The sequence below is a fragment of the Cynocephalus volans genome, chromosome 4 (genome assembly GCF_027409185.1).
Source record: "Cynocephalus volans isolate mCynVol1 chromosome 4, mCynVol1.pri, whole genome shotgun sequence".
Taxonomy (NCBI): Eukaryota; Metazoa; Chordata; class Mammalia; order Dermoptera; family Cynocephalidae; genus Cynocephalus; species Cynocephalus volans.
The window spans coordinates 49,622,309-49,639,433 of NC_084463.1; the positions used below are offsets into that span (position 1 = coordinate 49,622,309).

A 17,125-nucleotide genomic window follows, 5' to 3' on the forward strand; every position below is an offset into this window, starting at 1 on the left:
TGTATCAGTACTTTCTTCACCAGGATTTTTTAAAGTCCACTAGTACTAGTGCTTTTTATTTGTTTATTTGTTGAGTGTTTTCCCAGATATACTCTTCTGTTTGTTTTCCCATATGAACTTCCCCATCAACTTGTCTAGCTCCATAAAAATACTTGTTGGTATTTTATTGAGATGGGAGAACTGACATCTTTGTAATATAGAGTTGTCCTATCCAAGAACAGCAGATGTCTACTTGAAAAGTTTTTCTTTTGTTAACTGTAAAACACTTTCTGGAATGTTTCAAAGTTCCCACTTAGAGATTTTCCCATTTCGTGTTAAATGTATTCCTATGTGTACTGTCTTCCTTGTTGCTAATGTAAATGGTGTTTTCTCTTCCATTATATCTTCTGTTTATTTGTGTATACGAAGGCTATTAATTTCTGTGTGTATGCCTGAGTTGGAAACCCTTCTTTACCAGTTACCAGCTGTGTGATCTTGGGCAGGTTACGTCACCTCTTGTGCCTCAGATTCCTCATCTGCAAAGTAAGATAATAGTGGCCCCACCTTACAGGGCAGTTGTGAGGATGAGCCTTGAGCTTATTAGTAAAGAACTTAAGTTTATTTACTGATAAGTAAAAACACTTACTAATCACTAAGTGTTATGGAAGTGTCAGGTCTTATCCTGTTACTTTCTAAAGTTTTCTTCTCTGGTTTCTGTTTCCTCCAGTTGTGTTTTCCACATGTGTCTTGGGCCTTCTTTCCTGTCAGATTTCCCTGATGAGGTTCTGGCATGTATGGTGAGCCAACATTCCTGGACCTCCCTCTCATATGTCCCCTGACCCTCAGTAGGGGCCACTGTGCTCCCTGAGCACCACCCATGTTTCAGGGCCCACTGTCCTGCAAGCCAGCAGACATCCTGGGTCTTCTTTCTTCCACTGAGACCTAGTTTCCTCCCCCACAACCTCCCACCCCCAAAGCATCAGGAAACTGGAGGGAGGCCCAGTGGTGACTTTGGGCAGGTGCCCAGGATGTTAGGTCTGAGGGACCCATGGAAAATGTGGTCTGAGGACCCCTGGGGGGTCCCTGAGTTCCTTTCAGGGGTCCGCAAGGTCTTCCTTCTGCCAACTACATGCCTGTGTGGGCCGGATTTCTTCATATGCCCAGAACAGTGTGCTGCAGCAGCTCCCACCAGAGCAGGAGGAGAAGCAGCCATCCCTAGAGTCTGCCTGGAGACCAACATGAGTGTGAGGCAGTGCCACTGTCCACGCTGAGCTGTGTTTTTTAGAAAACAGTTACTTTAAATAAAAATGTTATTTATGTCAACAGTAATGGATTTATTCATATTTCAAAATGTGTTAATAAATATTTTTTACAAAGCCTCTGTTTTAGTTGTGAGGGGAGTACTTATTGGTAGATGTCATCCACATAAACCAAAGCTCATCTGGGCCAGTCCTGATCTGTGATCATTCATTAATCCAAAATTAAATTGTCTGATTTCTGCCAATTTATATATTTGTAGATGCATCTTCAGTGGGGTGTTTGTTGCCTCTTTTTGAGGCATAAAGGACTATTCTCCTTTAGAGAGCCTTGGTTCCCCCCACCCCCCTTTCCAGCTAATGTGCATTGGGTTCTGGTGAGGAGAATCTAGGATCAACTCACACTAGTTCTCTCCTTAATTCACTCCATTTTCCTTCTCTTTCAGTTCTGCTGCTACGGATTCATATGCATTTCAACAGCAACAAAATACGAATAAATCTTGGGTGAGTTGTTTATTGATTCTTTGTTCTGTTTTATATTGTATCTTATGAGCTTCATGCGGTCGATGAATTAAAATAGAAAAGTATAAGTAAAACTTATACTTTGAAGGAAATGTAGGTATGTAAGATAAAGTGGGCATGTAGCTTCAGCAGTTTAAGAACTGAGTTGTCCAAGTTGAATGCAAATTTGTCTCTGGTCTTTCTGATGTTGTGACAAAATGGCAGTTTGATTTGTTTTGTGATTGGAATGGAATCTGAGAGGACAGTATGCTAAATTTTTTATGGGAGATCAAGACTTGCTGACACCAAAGTCCATCTTCATTGATCACATAGATGATGTAGTAGAAAGGGTTTCTTTTGTTTGTTTGTTTGTTTTTTAACACCAATTTGTAAACAAACAGTTATATGCAGTGCAGTTACCTAGGGCTAAAGCACAACTCCGTTAATAAGGTTTTTCTGGAATTTATAAAACAGTGTAAAATAGTGTGGTCCCAGACAGCTTTTAGAAGGCTTTACTTGATTCATGGATTAAACCTGGACCATGTGGAGGCTTGAGTTGATTCTCTTCAGTAACTCTTCATACATTTCGCTCAGTTGATTCATACATGCAGGTGTGCAGCACAGAACATGATCTTCTCCTGGAATTTGTTACTTTCTATCATGCTTTCTTTTTTTCTTCTGAATTCTTCTGCTTTCTCTTTGTAACATAGTTCATCCCAGCATTCCATCCTAGACACTGTTCTTCTCGCTCTGCAATTTGTCTTGTCTGATTTGATCTTCCATAGTCTGCACTCCTATTTCTCTCTAGTTTGTAACTTTTTTCCAGCCTTTTGACTATGGGTTGAAGTCCCTGTTGAATGCATATTTGTAGCTGTCAGAAATGTACATTAAGCCCTAAAATTCAAAACCAGTTTGCCTCAGTTTTTGACCACGTGCAAAATATACTTTGCCCCTTTCAAGAGCCGCAGAAATATTTTGCTAACATGGAACTGGCCAAAAGTTCAATTAAATCAGTTCCAGTGGCTTATCACCTGCCCCTCCCCATATGACCAGCACACAGTGAGGATGCTGGTATGAACATATGGGCAATTTCCAGCAGACAGGGCTGGTGGGAAGGGGAGGCACCTGCAGGCACTGGTCTCAGCAGTTAGTTATTTGTGTTGGGCATCTGCTCCCGTTCTTTGATTAGGGCCCAGTCCTGGTACCTGGGAGACAGCCTTATGCCTCTTCACTCTGCCCTCTGGGCTCTCTCCATTCTCTGTCAGTATTCTTTTTCCTTAAATGCCTGAGATTGCAGTTGACCAACTTGTTTTTGTCTATTTCTTGCTTACAGTAAGTTGGGGATCCAGTGGCCTCTTTTTTTATTTTCATCCAACTCTGGCCTTTTGATGCCAGAAATGGTTCAGTGTAATCACTGCTTTAAAAAGTGTGTGCTTCCTGTGTTCTAAAATCCATTAGACCAAACCTACCCCCACACACTCTGAGGCAGGCCCTGTGTCACTGGCCTCCTCATCTTTTCAAGCCTGCTGTGCCCTTAGACTCCCTGTTGTTTACCAGGCACTTTTTGTGTGCCACACTCTAAGGTCCTTGGAATGCTGAAAATGTTTTTTATCTTTTATATATTTCACAAAAAACCTTGGTTCAATTCTTGCCACAAAGCCATTTCCTACTTTGAATATATTTTGCGGGGAAAAAGTTGGGTTGAAAAATAGTTGTATTTCAGACCCAGCAAGAGTTGGCGTCTTTCTGTTTTCTTTAAGTTCTGTTTGAAAGTTGAGCATCTTTAGCTCATCTCTCTTCTCTCATTTTCTCTATGGCAGACATATGAGGCCAGGCAGCACTTTCCCCTTTCTTTCCAGAAATGTCCTTTGGCAGACCCCTGGGATGGTGAGATGCCCTTTCAGTTTTCCATGTTATGGGAGGCCTGGATTTCTGTGGTAAGACTCTGTTATTTAAAACATCCAACCTGATATCAAGGCCAAAAGAGGACCGTGACATCATTCCCAAACCAATGGATACTGAGTCCAAAACTGAAACCCTAACTTGTGCCTAAACATTTAGGCACCTTCCCACTCATACCCTAACTGCTCCCAATCTAGACAGTGTTGTAATCAAAAACAGCGAATATAAGCACCCTGTGATATTGAGCAACAGAGCAGCTTCTCTGGGAGAAAGATGTGTCTTGTGCATGCTAATGTTCTCTGTATTGTTCCAGTTTTGGCATATGTAATATAGAGAAAAATCTATATTAAATCAGTCTGCAGAAGAATTTTTTGGACAAGACCCTAAAAGCATCAGTGACAAAAGAAAAAATAAACAAATGTGATTACATCAAACTAAAAAGTTTCTGTGCAGCCAGGGTGACAACAGACAAATTTAAGAGACAACTTAGGTTTCAAGATGGTGGCGGCTGCGGCGGCTGGCGCGGAGTAGCTGAGGTGGAAAAGGTGGCCACTGGGCCTCAGGCAGCCGGGAAACTTGTGGACCTTCCTCTGGCCATCTCTTAAGGGAGGACTGCTGCTGCTGGCCGGTCGTGGGGGCTCAACGCCACTTTGCCCCCGGCAGGAGAGGCTGCCTCATTTACAGGCAACAGCTTTGAAGTGTGGAGCAGGAAAAGAACTGATTCTTAGCTGCAAGAGTGAGTCTTGAAACAGGGAACACGGCGCCAGGGCTGCTGTGGATGCAGCCAGGATCCCGGAGGCTGGGGCCGCACTGAAGGCGGCCAGCTGCCCTATTCAGGATTCGAGGTTTCAGGCCGGCATTAAAGAAGATTCCTGGGAGCGCCCGGCGGCGCCGCGACTGAACAGCCCGAGGCGGCAGCGCCGAGAACACGGAAGGCAACAAACCAGAGACAGAGTGAGCGCCCGACCTGGCACAGCACTGTGAGTGATCCCTGGCACAGCTCTGTTCAGGGGGTGGATGCCCACGCGGCTCCCGCCTGCACCACCAGGCCACTCACTGCCACGGTGCTGCCTCCATTTTCCCAGGTGCGGGCAGCTCCGCCCTGCTCGGCCATCACTGAGCCCATTTGCTTGGCCTGGCGCGGGGCTTTCCGGACCCTGCGGGCCGACCTCCTCTCCCACTCCCTCCGCGGTTCTCTGGCAGGGCTGGGGGTATGGGGCGTCCCGACCAGTTTTGGGAGGGCTAGGAAGTACGGGCGGGCCGACTGTCACTCCACCACACCCTGGACTCCGGCCCCGGTAAACTTCCTGTTACTGGTAGGCAGATACCATCTCTGCGACCACCAGTTTGGAAAAAAGCCTAACGAATTTCTGGTTGGGAATAGTGTGGTAGGAGAGTTCCCAGGTCCGCTTGAACCTGCCGGAGAGCAGGCTGCAGGCGGGCACTAGACTCGGTTTATACCGGGGGGATACAAAGGTGAACAAGACCCGAGAAAGATCTACACAGTGCTACAAAGGCACCCAGAGAGACCGGTCGTCTGTGCCTAGCAGAAACCTGGTAGACTTCCTGGGCGAGGCGGTGCTGAGCAGGGTCTTGAAGGCCCAGCTGATAGACGAGGGGTGCAGAAGACACGCCCCAGCCCAGCACAGTGTGCACAGAGGGGGGAGACGTGCGGCCAGGGAGGCGGAGACTCGACAGAAACCACACACCCGGTGGGGTCGCCACTGCACGATCTAACAGCCTGGGCCAGAGCACACGGAACGGGGAGAAGTCCTGTACAGAAAGTGAAAGCTCAACAGAGATCACACACCCTGTGGTACGTGATCCACCAGCCCAGCAGAGTACAAGCTGACCAGAAAGGTGGATCCCCGGAGAAGCCCAAGACCCGAGGCAACCACACACACAAGACACTAGAGGCCAACTGAGCAGTCACGGCGGGAGCCATACCAAATTGGCAACCACAGCAACATCCTAGTTAGTCATTAGTCTTAAACCAGTGGACTGTGAAACCCCCTGCCACAATGAATAAACACCAAAAAAAAGACACCAGAAATACAAAAAATCAAGAAAGTACACCACCAAAAGTTAATAAATCTCATACTCTAGATCCTATAGAACAAGAAGCCCTTGAAATAACTGACAAGGAATTTCGAGTGATAATTCTAAGGAAACTGAATGAGATACAAGAAAACTCAGCTAGACATCATGATGAAATGAGGAAAAGTATACAGGATCTGAAAGAGGAAATATACAAGGAAATCAATGTCCTGAAAAAAAATGTAGCAGAACTTACTGAACTGAAGAAGTTATTCAGCGAAATAAAAAACACAACGGAGAGTTTAACCAGCAGGCTTGTCGAAGTTGAAGAGAGAACCTCTGAACTTGAAGATGGGCTGTTTGAAATAACACAAGCAGACAAAAAGAAAGAAAAAAGAATCAAGGACATGGAAGAAAATCTGAGAGAGATATCAGACAACCTCAAGCGCTCAAATATCCGAGTCATGGGTATTCCAGAAGGGGAGGAAAATGGAGATTCCATTGAAAACATATTCAACAAAATAGTGGCAGAAAACTTCCCAGGTATAGGAAAAATCACAGATCTTCAGATCCAGGAAGCTCAACGATCTCCAAACGTATTCAACCCAAAAAGGCCTTCTCCAAGACATGTCATAGTCAAATTGGCAAAACTCAGAGACAAAGAGAGAATCTTAAAAGCTGCAAGAGAGAAGCGTCAAATCACCTATAAGGGAGCCCCAATCAGGTTAACATCAGACTTTTCATCACAAACCCTAAAAGCTAGAAAGGAATGGGATGATATTTTCAAAATACTAAAAGACAAAGATTGCCAGCCAAGAATACTCTACCCTGCAAGGCTATCCTTCCGAAATGAGGGGCAAATAGTATATTTCTCAGACAAACAAAAACTGCGGGAGTTCACTACCACAAGACCACCCTTACAAGAAATCCTCAAGGGAGTACTGGGTTTGGTTCCTGAAAAATAACTACCACTGCCATAAAAACCTAAGAAAAATCTAAACCCGCTAGTACAATAAAAATGGCATTCATGAAGAGAAAACAAGCTAACAAAAACACTATCTACAACCCAAGGAACCAACAAACAAAGAAACCAAACAGTAAATCAGAAAGCAAGGAACAAAAGACACCTAAGACAACCAAACAACCAATAAAATGCTAGGAATAAATCAACACCTTTCAATAACAACTCTTAATGTTAAAGGCTTAAATTCCCCAATTAAAAGACACAGACTGGCTGACTGGATCAAAAAGCAGGACCCAACTATATGCTGCCTACAAGAGACCCACCTCACCCATAAAGATTCACACAGACTAAGAGTGAAAGGATGGAAAAAGATTTACCATGCAAACAGAAAAGAAAAACGAGCTGGAGTGGCTATTCTTATATCTGACAAAATAGACTTTAAACTAAAAACCATAAAAAGAGACAATGAGGGACACTACTTAATGATAAAAGGACTGATCCATCAAGAAGACATAACAATCATAAATATGTACGCACCCAATGTTGGAGCAGCCAGATTTATAAAACAAACTCTATTAGACCTAAAGAAGGAAATAGACACTAATACCATAATAGCAGGGGACCTGAACACTCCACTGTCAATATTAGACAGATCATCTAGGCAAAGAATCAGTAGAGAAACACAAGATCTAAACAAGACTCTAGACCAATTGGAATTGGCAGATATCTACAGAACATTCCACCCAACAACCTCAGAATATTCATTCTTCTCATCAGCACATGGATCATTCTCCAGGATAGATCACATATTAGGTCACAAATCAAGTCTCAATAAATTCAAAAAACTTGGAATTATCCCATGTATCTTCTCAGACCACAATGGATTAAAACTAGAAATTAATAACAAACAAAACTCTGGAAACTATACAAACACATGGAAATTAAACAGCATTCTACTTAATGACATATGGGTCCAAGAAGAAATCAAGCAGGAAATCAAAAAGTTTATTGAAACTAATGAAAACAATGATACATCATACCAAAACCTGTGGGATACTGCAAAAGCAGTATTGAGGGGAAAATTTATTGCATTAAACGCTCACTTCAGAAGAATGGAAAGATGGCAAGTGAACAACCTAACACTTCACCTTAAAGAACTAGAAAAACAAGAACAATCCAAACCTAAAGTTAGCAGACGGAAAGAAATCATTAAGATCAGAGCAGAACTGAATGAAATTGAAAACCAAAAAACAATTCAAAAGATCAACGAATCAAAAAGTTGGTTTTTTGAAAAGATAAATAAAATTGACAAACCATTAGCATGGCTAACAAAAAAAAGAAGAGAGAAGACTCAAATAACAAAAATTAGAAATGAAAAAGGCGATATTACAACTGATTCATCTGAAATACAAGGAAATCATTCGAGACTACTATAAACAACTATACGCCAACAAATTTGAAAATCTGGAGGAAATGGATAAATTTCTGGACACACACAAGCTCCCAAAACTGAACCGTGAAGACGTAGAAAATTTGAACAGACCAATAACAATAAAGGAGATTGAAGCTGTTATCACTAGGCTCCCAACAAAGAAAAGCCCAGGACCAGATGGATTCACAGCAGAATTTTACCAAACATTCAAAGAGGAATTGACACCGATTCTTTACAAACTATTCCAAAAGATTGAAACGGACGCAAATCTCCCAAACTCATTCTATGAAGCAAACATCATCCTGATACCAAAACCAGGTAAAGATATAACCAAAAAAGAAAACTACAGGCCGATATCCTTGATGAATATAGATGCAAAAATCCTCACTAAAATACTAGCAAACAGAATACAGCAACACATACGAAAAATTATTCATCACGATCAAGTGGGATTCATCCCAGGGATGCAAGGTTGGTTCAACATACGCAAATCAATAAATGTGATACACCATATTAATAAACTCAAACAGAAGGACCATATGATCATCTCTATAGATGCTGAAAAAGCATTTGATAAAGTTCAGCACTCATTCATGACAAAGACCCTCTATAAGTTAGGTATAGAGGGAAAATATCTCAACATAATTAAAGCCATATATGACAAACCCACTGCCAATATCATCCTGAATGGGGAAAAGCTGAAAGCTTTTCCTTTAAGAACAGGCACTAGACAAGGATGCCCACTCTCACCACTCCTATTCAACATAGTGTTGGAAGTACTAGCCAGAGCAATCAGAGAAGAGAAGGAAATAAAGGGCATCCAGATTGGAAAAGATGAAGTCAAACTGTCCCTGTTTGCAGATGACATGATCCTATATATCGAACAGCCTAAAACCTCTACAAATAAACTGTTGGAATTGATAAATGATTTCAGCACAGTAGCAGGATACAAAATCAACACACAAAAATTAGTAGCATTTCTTTTCTCCAATAGTGAACATGCAGAAGGAGAAATCAAGAAAGCCTGCCCATTTACAATAGCCACCAAAAAAATAAAATACTTAGGAATTGAGTTAACCAAGGAGGTGAAAAATCTCTATAATGAGAACTACAAACCACTGCTGAGAGAAATTAGAGAGGATACAAGAAGATGGAAAGATATTCCATGCTCTTGGATTGGAAGAATCAACATAGTGAAAATGTCCATACTACCCAAAGTGATATACAAATTCAATGCAATCCCCATCAAAATTCCAAAGACATTTTTCTCAGAAATGGAAAAAACTATTCAGACATTTATATGGAACAATAAAAGACCACGAATAGCCAAAGCAATGCTCAGCAAAAAAAATAAAGCTGGAGGCATAACACTACCTGACTTTAAGCTATACTACAAAGCTATAATAACCAAAACAGTATGGTACTGGCATAAAAACAGACACACTGACCAATGGAATAGAATAGAGAATCCAGAAATCAACCCACACACTTACTGCCATCTGATCTTTGACAAAGGCACCAAGCCTATTCACTGGGGAAGGGACTGCCTCTTCAGCAAGTGGTGCTGGGATAACTGGATATCGATATGCAGGAGAATGAAACTAGATCCATACCTCTCACCGTATACTAAAATCAACTCAAAATGGATTAAGGATTTAAATATACACCCTGAGACAATAAAACTTCTTAAAGAAAACATAGGGGAAACACTTCAGGAAATAGGACTGGGCACAGACTTCATGAATACGACCCCAAAAGCACGGGCAACCAAAGGAAAAATAAACAAATGGGATTATATCAAACTAAAAAGCTTCTGCACAGCAAAAGAAACAATTAAAAGAGTTAAAAGACAACCAACAGAGTGGGAGAAAATATTTGCAAAATATAAATCTGACAAAGGATTAATATCCAGAATATATAAGGAACTCAAACAACTTTACAAGAAGAAAACAAGCAACCCAATTAAAAAATGGGCAAAAGAGCTAAGTAGGCATTTCTCTAAGGAAGATATCCAAATGGCCAACAGACATATGAAAAAATGCTCAACATCACTCAGCATCCGGGAAATGCAAATCAAAACCACATTGAGATACCATCTAACCCCAGTTAGGATGGCTAAAATCCAAAAGACTATGAACGATAAATGCTGGCGAGGCTGCGGAGAAAAAGGAACTCTCATACATTGTTGGTGGGACTGCAAAATGGTGCAGCCTCTATGGAAAATGGTATGGAGGTTCCTTAAACAATTGCAAATAGATCTACCATACGACCCAGCCATCCCACTGTTGGGAATATACCCAGAGGAATGGAAATCATCAAGTCGAAGGTATACCTGTTCCCCAATGTTCATCGCAGCACTCTTTACAATAGCCAAGAGTTGGAACCAGCCCAAATGCCCATCATCAGATGAGTGGATACGGAAAATGTGGTACATCTACACAATGGAATACTACTCAGCTATAAAAAGAATGAAATACTGCCATTTGCAACAACATGGATGGACCTTGAGAGAATTATATTAAGTGAAACAAGTCAGGCACAGAAAGAGAAATACCACATGTTCTCACTTATTGGAGGGAGCTAAAAATTAATATATAAATTCACACACATACACACATACACACACAAACCGGGGGGGGGGGGAAGAAGATATAACAACCACAATTATTTGAAGTTGATACAACAAACAAACAGAAAGGACACGGTTGGGGGGGAGGGGGGGAGGCAGAAGGGAGGGAGGTTTTGGTGATGGGGAGCATTAATCAGCTACAATGTATTTCGACAAAATAAAATTAAAAAAAAAAAATAAGAGACAACTTAGAGAACTGGAGAAAATATTTTTAAATTATACATCTGACAAAGTGTTTATATCCAGAATTTATAGGAAATTCAACTTAATAACAAAATAATAATAATAATTATCTAATTTTAAAAATGGACAAAGGACCCGAGCAGACATTTCTCAAAAGAAGACATGCAAATGACCAAGAGGCACATGAAAAAATGCTCAACATCACTAATAATTAGGAAAATTCAAATCAAAACCGCAGTGAGATATCACCTCATCCCAGTTAGAATGACTAATATCAAAAAGACAAAAAAAAAATGCTGGTGATGATGTGGATAAAGGAAACTCTTATGCTATACATTGGTGGGAATGTAAATTAGTACAGCCATTTTATAAATATAATAAATTAAATATAGATCTACCATAAATTCCAGCAATCCCACTAATGGATGTATATTCAAAGGAAATGAACTCAGTGTTTTGAAGAGATATTTGTACTCCCATGTTGACTGCAGCACTGTTCATAGTAGCCAAAATATGAAATCAACCTAAATGCACATCAACAGATAAATGGATAAAGAAAGAATAAAATAATTTTTAGACATGAAAAGTAAAATCCTGTTATTTGTGACAACATAGATGAGCTTGGGGTGAATTATGTTAAGTGAAATAAGCCAGACACAGAAAAAAAAAATCTTCATAATCTCACCTATATGTGAAATCTAAAAGAAAAAATATTTTATAGAAGTTGAGAGTAGAATAGTGGTTACCAGAATCTGGGGAGAATAAAGAAAAGGGGGAGGGATGTTGAGAGTTTGGTCAGCAGGTGCAATGTTGCAGTTATACAGGAGGAATAGAATTGTTACTCTGTTGCACAGTGGGTGACTATAGCTAACAATAATGCAGCATTGCATATTTCAAATATCAAGAAGAGGATTTTGACTATTCTCTCAAAAAAGATAAATGTTTAAGGTGACGGATATAATAATTACCGAAATTTGGTCATTACACAATGTGTTCATGTATCAAAATAGCACATTATACCCCATAAATATCTACAATTATTGTGTCAGTAAAAGTAAGGAAACCATTGGCAATATAAAGTCCTGATCAAGTGGTTATTTCATGTCAAGCAGGTGAAGTGTGTCTTTTAGGTTTCTGGTGAGTCTGTGACTAGATATGGAAACATCAAGAAATTTATGTATTGCTCTCTGGTTTTTCTTATTTTAGGCATAAAAATAACACAACTTAGTTATAAAAATAAAGGCCATCTAGAAGATCCATAATGTGCTTATATCATATTTTTTTAGATAATAATGTAAATAATTTAAGAATATTTTTAGGAAACCTGGGCTTACTGAGACTATTTTTTGTAAACGCTTAAGAGTGTTGATAACCCTGCTATACTTTGTTTCTATAGAAACAAGAGTGCCATCTGTCCTTCCAAGGACTTGGAGATTTTCATTAAAAATCTGATTAATCCACCAATCTTCATTTGTTATGCTAACAAATTTGTTGTAATGACCAGTTATATGCTTTAATTAAAAGTTTTTTTTCTTTCGGAATATGTTTAACATTTAATAGATTACATAAAATAATGCCCCTGCTGTCTGATAGTTAGCAATCCTGTTATAGTAACAAAATTAGAAAGAGAAAAGAATCGTTTTTAAAATTAGTGGAATCCGATCAAAGATAACACTAAGTAAATTAAAATTCAAGCACGGTTTTTAAAATGAAAATTGACAAACTAATGGTAAAATTTGTATGACATGCAAAAGGCCAAGAAAAGCCAAGACATTTTTAAAGAAGAACTAAATAAGAGAAACTGCTCTCTATATACAAAAACTCAACATAAATCTACATGAATTAAGGCAGTAATATTGTAACAAGTATAAAAAATAGGCCCATGAAAAAGAGCAGAACCCCTAACAGACCCATACATGTGGATACATAAGCTATTACAAAGAAATACTATAGATTACTAATAGAAATACATTTAAAAGTTAATAGTGCTAGATCATTTGGATAAATGCATGTAAAAAAATGTTAAAATATATTTTATACTACCCACAAAAATCCGTTCCAGAAAGAATGTGGCTTTAAATATAAATGTTGAAAAATAAACTTTGAAAAGATAGATTATTTTCATCACTCTGCGTGGAGATAGAAATTTTAAGCCGACCACATAAGCAATAGCTGTAAAAAGAGAGATTGATAAATTGGACTGCATTCAAGTTAAATATTTCTTGGTGCTTTCCGTTTCTTGGACTTCCTGTGTTCAGTAAAGCTAATCTGCAGGAATAAAGGAGGTTGCCTCCCAACTTCACAGTGACTAGAAAGTGCAGGTGTGAGTGTAGGAGGACAGCCAGCAGCACTCCTGGGGGGTGGGCAGTGCAGACCTGTCTATTCTGGTTCCAGGATGGCCTCCACCTCTGATGAGAAAGTGAGTCCTCCCTGATTCAGTGATTCAGATATGACTTTGTAGGATGGTCCTGACACACCAGATTGAGGACTGTTTAATAGTGTATCAAAAATGGCACATTAGCGGTACACCAGCCTGTACCTGAGTCTGAAAGCCGGTGCCCTGGGGAAGAGGAACAGTATTAATAAATGAATGTCACCACTTTAAAATCAGTTGGTATTGGTTAGAAAAGGGGACCACAGATGTGGCAGTTATAATTAGTGTTAAGGTTCACCTTAGTGTGCGTTATAACAAAGTGGTGGTTGGTGGGTGTCACAGAAACAGAATATCTGTCAGTTGCTAAACAGCATTTTCTCTACTCCTGATTTTGTGAAATAAAACAATCCCATGAGTAGAATCAGCACAGGAGACTGAAATGTAGGTGGCAGCACACACCACCACAGGAGCCTGGACAGCCACATCTCTGTGAGATATCTTGAGAAGGTCAGTGTATTTTCCAACCCTCTGTGCTGCTGGAAATGGAGGTGATTTTTCTGCCTTCCATAAATGTACCTGCCCAACCAGGTAGGGAGCATAGAGAAAAATGCAGCCTGCATTCTGCTTCTAGTGCAAGTGCCCTGGCTCAGGCTGTGTCCTTTGTAGGAAAGATCACTGTTCCTTGTATGTTTGGAGGAGAAATTTTCCTAATTCACACAAAGGTGCTGTATGGTCTAGCCTGAGACCCTAAAACCACTGGAAAACAGGTGTGGAGGCCACCAGGAATCTCTTGGAACAATGGGTATACATTGGGAAATGTGAAATGGCTTTCTACTTGTTTTGAAGAAAGGGTGATTATCTTTACTTCTGTTTTGTTAAGGACTGGGACAGACATGGCCTGTGGAAATGAGCTCACACATGGAAAATTTTGGACCCCAGATATTTCTACTCTGTGGTTTTCCAGGAATTAGGTAAGTTGTTTTCCCTTTGGTGGCTCCCGTTTATAACAAAGGCCAAGGCTCTTGTGCTTGTTGTGCTTGTACAGTTTACATGACAGTTATGAGCCTGGAGAGAGATTAGTTGATGACATTTCTTACAGCCACATCTTGGGGTCTCATCTCATACACATGGATTCACATCAAAGACCCAGCTGGGTGAATGTCTGTTTCTCAGCTCCATTAACACTGAGAGCTCAAGAGGCAGGTGGGTGATGAGATGATGCAGGATGATTTTCAGTGAAATGTTAGGAGAATTCTCTGTTCAATATTTACTGTGCCATAACTAGAGTAATTGTTTCCAGACATAAAAATATAGCATGAATCTTATAAGGCTTGTAAAAGGATATTTGATAATTTTAAAAATTTGATAGGCTTGTAAAAGGATATTTATAATTTTCTGATGTATTTGAATTTGAATTGTATTTTTTTATTTTAATATTTTTTAAATTTAATTTGCTGTGTTCATTCACATTAAATTTCACCTAGTAAGACACAAATCTGAACGAATTCAGTATACTTATGTTTTTGTTCTTTTCAGTTTGAAAATACTTGAAAAAATTTCAAAACTTTTAGGAATACTTAAACTTATGACATCATAAAACACGAGATATTCCTAACATTATGCAGTAATGAATTTTTAACAGGTGGCTATAAAGATGGTTTTGTTTATTCCATTATAGTAATTGCTAATAAAGTAATTTTTTTCTGTTTACCATAAAATTATCTGTAAATATTCGTAAGCTAATGACTAGCTTAGATGAATGTGAACTAAATAATTAAGTATGAGTTCAAATATTTTCTTAAATCCAGATTTAGTATTTTAATTTTTCTAAATAAACTAAAACGTATAATTGATCAGAATATTAGGTTGAGTAAAATTTTTATAACAGTGAGTTAAAAATAATTTGCAATACTTGAAAAAATAATGTACATTTTCTAAAAAGTTTTGTAAGTTAAAATCACTGATGTCTTCTTCAAAAGTTTTGAGCTTTATTTGTCTATTAAAGCATATATTTTTAAAATAAGTGATAATTACATTTTGACTCAGTTACTGAGTCTTCACAAATTTTCTGTTAACGTTTTCTGAATTCAGTAGGGATAGTTTTCTCATACCTACACATCTTTGAAACAAAAGATAGAGAGGGTGGAATCAGGCCCACCTCACAACCTTGCCCTCATCCCTGAGAAGAAGTTCTGCAAACTGGCTTCCAGGGTAACAATACCCAGCTGAGCTGAAGTGTGTCCATGCCCTGGCTAAGAGACACAGCCCAGCCGTCATGCCCATGGCATACCCATCCCTGAGTCTTTGAGCCATTGCATGCCCATGCTTCTGAATGAGAAACAGCCCAGTTGAAGTGCCCATGCCAGGTCCACCCTTTGTCACAGAAGCAGTACAGTGACCCTGTCCCTGGTGTACCAGTGTCAGAGCCCCTGACACACCACATATGCAAACCCTCAGACTGAGAATCAGTCTAACAACCCCATTCCCAGTGAGCCACCCTGTGACAACTGACCAGAAGGGTGCTTGCACACACCTTCAACCTGAGAAACAATCCAGTGATTCCCAGTGCAATCCCAGAGCAATGAGGATCTTGAAGACATACCTAATGTGGCTTACAGTTAAAGAAGCTGAAGAGCCTACACTACTGCATCCACACAGAACAAAGTCAATGTACCCTTCACAGTCAACACCATAAGCCACATTTGAAAGTGAAAGTCTTTTCCCAAACTGCCTACTCTACAAAACTCAAAGAGACAACTGTTCCACCAGATGCACAGATATCAATTCAGGGCAACTAGAAACATTAAAAAAAAAAAAGAAATATGATATACCAAAGAAACATAATAATGCCCCAGTAACTGATGCAAAAGGACATGTCAATAGGTAATTGCCAACTTGCCAGGAAAAAAAAAATTAATGATTTTAATGAAACTCACTCAGATACAAGTGAGTACAGACAAATAAAATCAGAAAAATAATCCATGACCTGAATGATAAATTTAGCAAAGATAAATATCATTTTAAAAAACCAAAAAGAAAACTTGGGACTGCAGAATTCACTGAATAAAATAAATATATCAGAGAATCTCAACAATGGACTAGATCAAGAAGAAAAAGATAATTTCTGATCTTGAAGACAGCTCATTAAAATAACCTGGAAAGACCTAAATAAATGAATAAATAAACAGAATGGAATAAACAGAGCCTGCAAGATCTTGGAGATACCAATAAGCAGGTATACTTATATCAGATAAAGCAGACTTTATATCAAAATCTGTACAAAGAGAAAAAGTAGGGCATTATATAAAAATAAAGGAATAAAAAACACAAGAGGATATAACAGTTAAAGATATATATGCATTCAACAATACCAGAGCACCAGATGTATAAAGAAAATATCATCAGATTTAAAGGGAGAGATGGGCACCAAAACAGTAATAGATGGGGACTTTAATACACCACTCTCAGCACTGCACAAATCATCTGGACAGAAACTCAACAAAGAAACATCGGGTTTAAATGATACCATAGACCAGATGGGTCTAACAGACATTGTAGAATTTTCCTCCAACAGGTACAGAATACACATTTTTTTATCAGCACAAGAAACATTCTCCAGAATTGACCATATGTTAGGCCACAAAACAAGTCTCAACAAGTTCAAAAAAATCAAAATCATAGCAAGTATTTTTTCTGACAACAATGAAATTTAACTAGAAATCATAAGAAGAGGAACTGTCAAAACTCTACAAATACATAGAAATTAAACAACATGCTCCTGAACAACCAATAAGAAATTAAAAAGAAAATTAAAGAATGTCTTGAAACAAATAAGAACAAAAACACAGCATACTGAAATCTACGGAAT

General features: G+C 39.2%; 1 protein-coding gene across 5 annotated transcripts in view; it reads left to right on the forward strand.

The window, feature by feature from the left end:
- The window catches only part of LOC134374703 (zinc finger protein 658B-like), a 67,630-nt gene that overhangs the window by 10,326 nt on the left and 40,179 nt on the right, over positions 1-17,125 (forward strand). For 3 of the 5 annotated variants that reach the window (XM_063092625.1, XM_063092622.1, XM_063092624.1), the window contains exons 2-3: positions 1,682-1,739; positions 14,138-14,228. Coding sequence is in view for 3 of the 5 variants with exons in the window: in XM_063092622.1 (XP_062948692.1) it covers positions 14,164-14,228 (65 nt within the window). In the remaining 2 variants the exon portion in view is untranslated. Of the gene's footprint in view, positions 1-1,681; positions 1,740-14,137; positions 14,229-14,345; positions 14,461-17,125 lie in introns of those variants that run through there. The other 2 variants (XM_063092623.1, XM_063092626.1) reach the window with 2 other exon arrangements.